General features: G+C 33.9%; 1 protein-coding gene across 1 annotated transcript in view; it reads left to right on the top strand.

The window, feature by feature from the left end:
• znf407 (zinc finger protein 407) overlaps positions 1-10488 on the top strand; it is a 53659-nt gene that overhangs the window by 28362 nt on the left and 14809 nt on the right. Inside the window, exons 4-5 of the mRNA XM_016524799.1 lie at positions 5805-5879; positions 10215-10381. Of these exons, the coding sequence (XP_016380285.1) occupies positions 5805-5879; positions 10215-10381 (242 nt within the window). The remainder of the gene's footprint in view (positions 1-5804; positions 5880-10214; positions 10382-10488) is intronic.

Genomic DNA, 10488 nt, shown 5'->3' with positions numbered 1-10488 from the left:
ACAGATTTAGACAGATTTGTGAACAATATTTGAGAGAAATAGGCCTTTTGTGTACATAGAAAAAGTCTTAGATCTTTGAGTTCAGCTCATGAAAAATGGGGGCAAAAACAAAAGTGATGCGTTTATAATTTTGTTCAGTGTATATATATATATTAGGGGTTGGAATCGCAGGGTACCTCGTGCACAATGTTTATCTTGCTTACATTGTGTTTGCACTGTGTTAGCTATGATGAAAGCATTCATGAGAGTTCCGAAGTCAGGTTGCAGTGGCGAGATCCTTGCATTTGTGCACTCAACAGACATGACAGTGATCGTATACAGTGTTCAGTAGCCAATGGCGATTCAATTGCCAAGGTGTCCGTAGAGGGCTGGTGCTGCAACATTTTATGCAGCAAGAGTAGATCTAAATATAATGCTGTATTCAACACTTTATATTAGTTCATATTTTCAGCTGTAATGGTAAAAACGTAGTAAGAGTTCCACATGTAATATTTATTTCATATGCAAAGATGCTACCAAATCATCATAGCAGTGGGCATATACAATGAAGTCTTAAAAGAGACACACCACTTTAAACTGAATGTAACAATCAAGAGATTAAAATCTGGTTAATAAATAGCCTTTTGTTAAAAATCGTTTAATGAATAAACCCCTTTAAAGTGCTGCTTTCACCTGTGTCTCTGGCTGTTTATATTTGGTGGAGCACAATCAATCAGACTTTACATGAGGACACTTTTAATCATCCCTAATCATTTCATATAATCCCTTAATTAAAAAAAAAAAGCCTTTTTGTGCTTAAACCTTTTTTCCACACGAACACCAGAATTTAAATTGGAATTTTATGACAGCAAAGATTGCTTGGCTCATGATTAATCCTTTTTGATTCATGCTGTTGCATAAATCACATTCTAAGTGAGAATAAAAATATTGTTGATCAATATGTAATGCTCATTGGACACCGACTAAGAATATGCATTAGCAACATAGACAGTTTAATGACAGTAATTGCAGTATTTGATTCTATTTATATATACTTGGATGAGTATACCTTTTCTGAACAAATGCAAAATATTTTATTTTTCTTAATGTTCGCTAATACAATGCATGGAAAATGGCTAAATTGAAATGTGTTATGCATATATTTAGAAACAAAAAACATAAAGTATGTTATTAATATCTGTAAAATAAGTAAATTAGCCAATTTTGTTTAAATGCCCTGCTCTGTATTGGGGAGTGTTGCTCAACTTATCTCTACAAAATCCCCCACAGGTGCTCAAGAGTGTTAAGGTTGGGTGAAATACTTGTAGACTGAAGTTTTTCCACCCTGGGAGAATGTATAAAGTTAGGGTTAGGGCTGAAAAAAAGCCCAACAATGCAGGGAATGAGGAGAGGGTGGCATATTCTTTTTCAAGTTTTTGTGTTCCATCACATAGTGGTGTATGAATTCATGACAGCATTGATAAAGCACAACTCCCCCACAATTTCAGCAGTCATACATCCCTAGAAGAGCTTTTCTACCACTAAACTTCACTGTGGGAACCAGACACTTCTCACTGTACTCCTCCTCTAGCAGTGCCATAGCATTTTGGATGCTGTTAGATCGTAAATGACTTGGTCTGATGAGACTAGATGTATGGATTCCCAGTAGTCTATATTTTGTAAATACTAAATGCACCTCGGGAAAGGCTAAATGAGTTTATTGTGCTTTTTGCTACAGTGGGTAGTTCCAGTGTAGACAACAACTAAGCATTTCACTTCTGCACGTTGTATCTTACTGCGTGAGGTGAAACAGTCACTCTTTTCATAGCTTTTGCTAGCTCTGAGACATTTGCTTTGTATTTCTCCTGCTCTTTTCTTATTGCAAAAAAAAATAAATGAAAGTAAATGCTTAAAGTGAAGGCCTGATTATTTCAAGAACCATGGCACAAGTCCATTGTTTTTATTTCTGTGTTACTATTGCTATTACTATTATATGGTATTCCTCTTGTACCATTGTGCAAAAAATTAAGTCTCCTAAAAACATTGCTTTAGAAGCAAAATTGCATACATTTGGTTTAATCATTTAAAATTATTTAAGTACTATGAATAATACACTTTTATAGAAAAAGCCTTAGTATCTTATTATACAAGTTTACAAATTTGTTTTCTTTTTAATGGGTAGCACAGTTGCCTCATAACAACACAGTCCCAGTTAAGTCATGAGGCCTTTCTGTATGGAGTCCTGTGTGCTTGTTCTCCTTGTATTGGTGTGGGTTTCCTGCAGGTATTCCTGTTTTCCCCACAATCCAAAAACGTGCAGGTTAGGTAAATTGGGGACTCAAAAATTGCCCATACAAATGTGGCCTTTAAGACTGCATGTTTTTCCGCGTAGTAGCACCCAATTCGTCACGCATGAGCACTGCTCCCTGCAGGCACGCTTCTTAGCATTTAAATAAATGTGTTAAATTTGTCAGTAGCTAGGCCAGATTAGACTGCTCTTGGCCACTTCAGCTTGGAAATGGTTTGTCTTGAATCGTTATTTAAAAATGCCTAGGTTTATGGATTATTACATTGTATATTAAACAGAATAACTACGATTCTCTGATAGTCTGATAATTTGTTAACTGCACGTTTATTCAGAGAAAACAAAACATCCACAATAAAATATGAAAAGCAATAATAGATGCAAACATTTAGTTGTGTCTAAAAATCCATTTACACATGACAAAATGAGTGTAATACAGCATATTATAATTTTAAATGCTTTGTAAACGTGTACTTTATTGCTCTCTGCAGGAGTTCACAAGATAACGTGTATATAAGTATTACTTCCTTTAGTGCGCTGTTGTGAAGGTGATTTTGTTTTCCACAGACACAATGAGGAGAAATGCAAAATAAAGTAATAATAATAAAGACAAGTTCACATATGTGAGATATAAAGTTGTAACTGCAGAATTGCCAGCATACATATTCAAGCCAGTAACAGGAGTGTTTTTACTGTTTAATGTGCTTAAACGATGCTCTTCTCCGAGCATAACTTACATTTCATTGTTTTACATTTCACATTTTATACACTCTGTAAATGTTAGAAATAAAGATGGCATGCGTGCATGTTAAACAAACAAGAAAAAAATGCAATAATTAAGACTAAAAGATGCATTTTGATCAAATATTTGTTATTGACATGCAATTTACCCAAGGAATGTTATTTATAAGTGATAACTAGAAAAGCTAGAAAATTACAAAACACTGACAAATAAAAGTGACAATAAATACAGCAACAGTATAAACAGAAGCAGCAAACAGTAACAAAAAAAGGATTGTAATCGGCATCATTAATTCATGCTGCATAGCACTGAGTACCATATTATCAACAGAAACAGCGCTTCTGTTTCCAAAGGCTTGTCACAATTTCTCAAGAATAATCTGGGCAAAGAATAAATAAAATCAAAATTGTCAACAAAAAGATGCAAAAAATCAAAGCAAAAATGTGGGCAATTATTCTGGACATTAACCAGACAAAATATCTGCTCTCTAATAGGTATTTTATGTAGTTATTACTTATATTTTATTTTATATGAGAAAATATTTGTACATGCTAATTACATTTTTTTCAGACTTTATTTGACAGATTTTTGCAGCTTTTTGTGTGTGTGTGTGTGTGTGTGTACCTGTTTTTCTATTCTGGTGGGGACTTAAACCTGACTACACACAGACTCGTGGGGACTCGTGTCACGGTGGGGACCTAAATTGAGTTCCCCACGGGTAAACAAGCTAATAAATCACACAGAATGAAGTTTTTTGAAAATATAAAAATGCAGAAAGTTTCCTGTGAGGGGTAGGTTTAGGTGTAGGGTTGGTGTAGGGCAATAGAAAATACGGTCTGTACAGTATAAAAACCATTACGCCTATGGAGAGTCCCCACAAGGATAGCTGACCAGACGTGTGTGTGTGTGTGTGTGTGTGTGTTTTCAGTGCAGTTGTAATGTTTGTAACAGTTGTAATATTATGTCAATATTGATAGGCTCCTATTTCATGATCTTTCCTAGGGCCCCATAAACCCTTAAGCTGGCCCTGTGCCTAGTCTTTTGACTTCACATCAAAACACCCTCGATCAAATTAAGCTATTTAAGGAGAATAATTGGATTTTTCATTTTAGACTAATGACTCTTACATTTTATTGTCTTTCACGACCACTGTCTTACAAGGTCATTGTTTTGGTAGAAAATTTTCTGTTCGTGGTTTTTAGCACTTTACAACACATTTTAGATTGTGTTTTAGATACAAAGAATATAATAAATGCAACGTGTTTTCATATAATAAAACTAATGACTACCGAAATGCGCCTTGAATAATCAGCGATCAAATGCAAATGTCAAACATGTAAAAATACTTTTATTAACAGAGCCATGAATATTTTATCGCATTGCGGTGGTACACACACACACATACACACATAATACTTGAATATGGCTTGACTGTGTTTAATGTGCTCTGCTGCTTGTTGCAATTCTTTTCTGAGAGGTTCACAGAGCCGCCTCTTACAAGCAACTCATCAGTTTCAGTACTTGACACGACTAAGAATGAAACATGACTGCCCCCTACTGGCCATATCTTTCCTTCCCATTTTAACTCTTCTTTATTTTGACTTTGGATTTGTTTAAAGTTTTGTGAGAGTATTCTATCATTAGATCAGTATTGTGTATCGAACCAAATTGTGAGTGGCATAAGTGGATGTCATGACGCTGCCTTTGGCACGAGATGCCGGGATAAGTTCCAGCAATCCCACAAACAGTAAAGAGAATGGATGGATATGCAGATATTTGTTTTATTCTAGTACCATACAAGAGCAATGTAATTTATTTAATCTTTAATTCATTGGCACAGGCAGTACTCAAACGTCTTACAGTAGTATCACATGTCTGGATTGCAGTATGCATATGGAAATTATGTAAGAGGTTATGTATAGTAAAACTGTGCTTTGTAAGCTCTATAGATGGTTATTTCAGACAAAAAGCTTTTTTTTGTTCTTTTTAAATTTTTAATGCTCAAAAAGTAAAACCGCTTAGTGCTAACATTTTCAGTTTTTTGCTTCTGATGCTGCTTTAGCTACACTCATATTGCAGCTGAATGTGTTGAAATGATGACTGGGCCTAAATTTCAGAGCAGTATTGTGGTTATTGTGGTTTACGCTTTCCTGCAAGCTCTGTGCTTATAATGGAGGAAATTCTCACAAACATGCATTCACTGTAGCAGTCTGGGTTAAATAAGTAAATTAATCCATACAGATCAACAGACCAAGTCAACAATATGAAATCTCTCAAACTGTAATCTCACAGACAGACAGCACATGTATACTGGGATACTTGGATTAGAAGACAGATAATTAAAACAGCCTCTATCACTTACCAGTTACACTCGGTACAGGGATGATCTACCGGTGTGAAATTTTATATTGGCTATAAAAAAGAAACATTATGAACAGTTACTATATCAAAATTCTAGTGAATAGAACAGCCTTGAATTACAATTACAGTTGCTTATAAGAGCTGAAAGCCAGAGTTCATTAAAAGATGTTACCTTTTATTTGATAGGTATTCACCCAGTTGAACAACATACATTGTAAATGTATAAAATATTAATGCAACAACAACCAAAAATGCAGCAGGATGGTCTCAAAATGTGCACTGCTATTCAGGCACACAAGACACGCATCTATAATAAAAAATAATAATAAATGATGGTTCACCTATTTAAAATAATAAAATTATTTTTGTCCTGATTTTTATTTATGTCCATATATTTTTCATATTCATATGTTACAGATGGGCATTTGTGATGAAGAAACATCTCAACACTCATCTGCTGGGAAAGCATGGACTGGGCCAGCCCAAAGAGAGGTTTTGAACTGCACTGAACACATACACTTCTGTATCATATTACTTTGTAATGCATTCACAAATGTTAACAAATGCAATCTTATGTGTAAACTGTTACAAACTAACAGTGAACAATATCTTTAGACAGCAATAGTATAAAAAAGTATAATAATGCTTATATGTATAGGGGTACCTCTAAATATGCTTTAAATGTGATATACACTCGGTACAGGGATGATCTACCGGTGTGAAATTTTATATTGGGTATAAAAAAGAAACATTATGAACAGTTACTATATCAAAAATCTAGTGAATAGAACAGCCTTGAATAATGTACAGTTGCTTATAAGAGCTGAAAACCAGAGTTCATTAAAAGATGTTACATTTTATTTGATAGGTATTCACCCAGTTGCACAACATACATTGTAAATGTATAAAATATTAATACAACAACAACCAAAAATGCAGCAGGATGGTCTCAAAATTTGCACTGCTATTCAGGCACACAAGACACGCATCTATAATAAAAAATCATAATTAAATTATTTTTGTCCTGATTTTTATTTATGTCCATATATTTTTCATATTCATGTGTTACAGATGGGCATTTGTGATGAAGAAACATCTCAACACTCATCTGCTGGGAAAGCATGGACTGGGCCAGCCCAAAGAGAGGTTTTGAACTGCACTGAACACATACACTTCTGTATCATATTACTTTGTAACAGTTTACACATAAGATTGCATTTGGTAACATTTGTGAATGCGTTACAAACAAACAGTGAACAATATCTTTAGACAGCAATAGTATAAAAAACTATAGTAATGATTATATGTATAGGGGTACCTCTAAATATGCTTTAAATGTGATAAAGGAGGATCTACAGGTTCAGTGTAAATAACTTTTTATGTGGGCTACTGTTAAAGTGGTCACAATATTCACATAAAGCCTTCTAATCCATGTGTTAGAAAACTAGGCCACCCCTCCTAATGTTTCCATAGAAACATGGCCACCAGTAGTCAGTCAGAATTCAGTGGCTACTAACGTCAAATCCGAATGGCATACTGTTACGAAAATGTATATATTCATACATCATGTGAAAACGTGTATGTGTACCAATGTTTGTTAAAATTGGCCACAGGGCGCTTCTTTGGAATTCTTGCTTTAAGCCCTAAAAAATGTAAATCTAAATATTATCCTTGTCGATAAAATTATCCACAATTTTAAACACTAGTGTAATTTTAGTCATTTTTCTGCAATTTTGAGAGTGTTTTTTTTTTTTTGTTAATTTAATCGTTTAGCAGATATAGGCCAGATAATAGATCTAGTTTTTTGGGTGTGGCCTATAATGACTAATTGGCCTATATCTTGTGATTGCACCATCCAAATATCACTAAACTTGGTACACATGAACACTAGGACATTCTGATGAATCAATCATAGTGCAAATGTTGTCAAAGAATTTGGAATGTGACATACACTCAGATCACCACAACATCCATTTTTCAGTGTAAATATTGCGTCAATATCAAATCAATTTGAGTGTGATTTAAACCCGGATGATTGTAACCACTCTAAGTTCGTCTGCCTTGGGAAAGCTAGCGTGTCTCCGACATAGTGATAACGCTCGTTGCCTTCTCTAGTGCAGCTCAACCAGGTCTCAACCCATTCGTCGATATTTGTGATATCACAAATCCCGGAAAATATGTGTTGTAGTCCAAACGAGTCGTTCGTTGTAGTTTTTGAAAAGTTATCTTTTGTAATAAAATATCTTCTTTTTGAAGTGAACTTTGAGCTTTGTAACTTTGCAGATCTTTTTTTATGCTCAAACAGCAACATTACAGACTAACTAAAGTTGAAAAAGTGAAAAAGCATAATAGGACCCCTTTAAACCATTGTGTTGATGTCATCATCTACAAAAATAACCTATGTTATATCTCTGAAAACACACATGTGCAATTCATACAATTATTCAATAATATCCACATTAACACAGTTTTTTTATTTTATTTAATAACATATATCAAACATGATTTAACCCTAATTGTAATATAAATTCTAAAGAGTCACATATTTGTACAATATAACAAACAGAACACCAGCATAAATTACCACAAATAAATCACATAATCATTAGGGGTGTAACGATACATGTATTCGTATTGAACCGTTCGGTACGAGACTTTTGGTTCGCTACGCATTACAAACCGAATGATTCGTTGGACTAATCCTATTACATTTGGAAAATAAAAGAGCTTAAAGTGTGTGAAATATAATGTTCTCAGTGCCACTGCGCTCAACAAGGCAGCCCAAACGACGTAACAGGCAACTTGCTGTCTGCCTCTCACCCCCAAAGAAAAACACAATACTCCAATCAGGCATACGCTGGACTCGTTGCAATATGGCTAGTAGCGTTAATGCGATTACCAGACCAAAAATGGAAGATCCTCCAATAACCAACAGGTCTGGCGTTTGGGACCACTTTGGTTTCCCTGTAAGTTATGAGGGTGATGGCAAGAGAGTGGTGAATAAAAAACAACAACGGTATGTTGTATCTGCTACATGACAATAGGCTACATCAGCTTGAATACTTCAAAGTTACGATGTTAGTTTTAATAAATAAAAAAAATAAAAAATCAAGGAAATTTCTCTGGCATTTCTTTCTTTTTGCTGTATCGAAAACGTACCGAACCGTAACACAACTGTGTCGTATCAAATCGAACTGTGAATTTTGTGAACCGTTACACCCCTAATAATCATAATGGAAGGTAAAATGATTAAAATCATCAGAAAATATATCGTCATACACAATCAGCGATCTTCACATTATAAATACTCAATATATACTCCACAGATATGAATCCAACCAATTATGTCTCTTCAAAGAAAAACAGAAAAATCTAGTTCCTCATTCATGCCATTCGGTGCTAATGATTTAAGTTTATAAATCCAAAATGCTTCTCGTTTTAATAATTCTTTATTTATATTACCTCCTCTACGTGATCATAAAACTTCCTCTATGCCCATACATTCTAATTGTTTAATATCATGTCCCAGTCCATTAAAATGTCTAGCTACTGGATAAGTTATATCTTGGCATCTAATGCTAGATTTATGTTCACTAATTCGTAATTTCAATTGACACAATGATTTTCCAATATAAATCTTTTGACAGGGACATTTTAATATATAGACCACATTGCGAGTAGACCAGGTAATACAATATGTAATTTTGAAACATTTCTTTGTTACTGGACATATAAGTTCTTTACACTTTATCAAATTTTGGCACGTGGCACAGTTTCTGCACGGAAAACAACCTTGTATGAAAGTAGATTTTTTTTCTTCCTTACAACATCTGAATTTATTAACATGTCTGATGTGATCTTTTAAAAGTGAAGTCTTGAAACTTAATGTTCAAAGAGTCATCAGACAATAAAATATGCCAATGTTTATAAATAATTGATTTGATTTGATTACTGTGCTCATTATGTCAAAGAACAATTCACTGAAAATTTTCTTTGTTTACTTGTAGATTTTTCTGTTCTCAAGAGATAATTTCTGTTCAATTTATTAACTTAATTTATTCACTTTTATTAACTATATTAACGTTGAAAAAGTAATTTTGTTTGTTGATCAAATTCATATGTAGTACTGCAATTACGTTTTAATTACACAGTTGACTGAACGGTACACTTCACTTTAAAGGAATTGGATGATAACTATCTAGTGCTAGCAATGTGTTTTTATCCGTAGGTTTTCGAAATACTGTTGTTTGTAATGATTTTTCAATCTTAATCTTTAATCATTGTACCTTCCATTATGATTATGTGATTTATTTGTGGTAATTTATGCTGGTGTGTTGTTTGTTATAGTGTACAAATATGTGACTCTTTAGAATTTCTATTACAATTAGGGTTAAATCATGCTTGATATATGTTATTAAATAAAATAAAACATTTTTGTAAAAATTTGTGTTTTTAGAGATATAACAGGTTTTAGAGAGAGATATAACATAGCAATGAAACTATGTAACACACTGAAGAAGGCATAGAGCCGAAACGTTTGTGTTATCCATGTGGTGATGAAGATCAAATAAAATGTACTAACTAACAGATTGAAAAAAGTTTTAGTCCGGATCTTTGGTTCAAATGTTAAGTAAAAGATGACATTAAAAAAGCATTAAGAACAACAGCACATAACCGTGAAATTACTTTGCATAGACAACATTTAACAATATATAAACGAATAAAGTAAAAGACAAGACATATCAGCTTTTACATTTCTATGATTAAGAATTGTGACTGAATGTAGCAGTGCAGTGGTTCATTGGTTAATGTGTTCTCTTTTACTAGAAAGTTCGAGTGTGAGCTTTGTGAGCGGAGCTTCAGTGAGAAATGGGCACTGAATAACCACATGAAGCTGCACACAGGAGACAAGCCGTACAAGTGTGGATGGCCATCATGTCATTATGCCTTCCTGACTCTGTCTGCTATGAAGGACCATCACAGGACACACACAGGTACAAACACATCACAAAATACGCTGATTTCATGTATAATTTAATTAGCTCTGTGTTAACGAGTGTGTGTGTTTGTGTGTTTGTGTGTTTGTGTGTGTGTGTGTGTG

The sequence above is a fragment of the Sinocyclocheilus rhinocerous genome, unplaced genomic scaffold, assembly GCF_001515625.1.
Source record: "Sinocyclocheilus rhinocerous isolate Xijiao unplaced genomic scaffold, SAMN03320098_v1.1 scaffold1535, whole genome shotgun sequence".
Taxonomy (NCBI): Eukaryota; Metazoa; Chordata; class Actinopteri; order Cypriniformes; family Cyprinidae; genus Sinocyclocheilus; species Sinocyclocheilus rhinocerous.
This window is presented reverse-complemented; position numbering and strand designations above follow the sequence as displayed.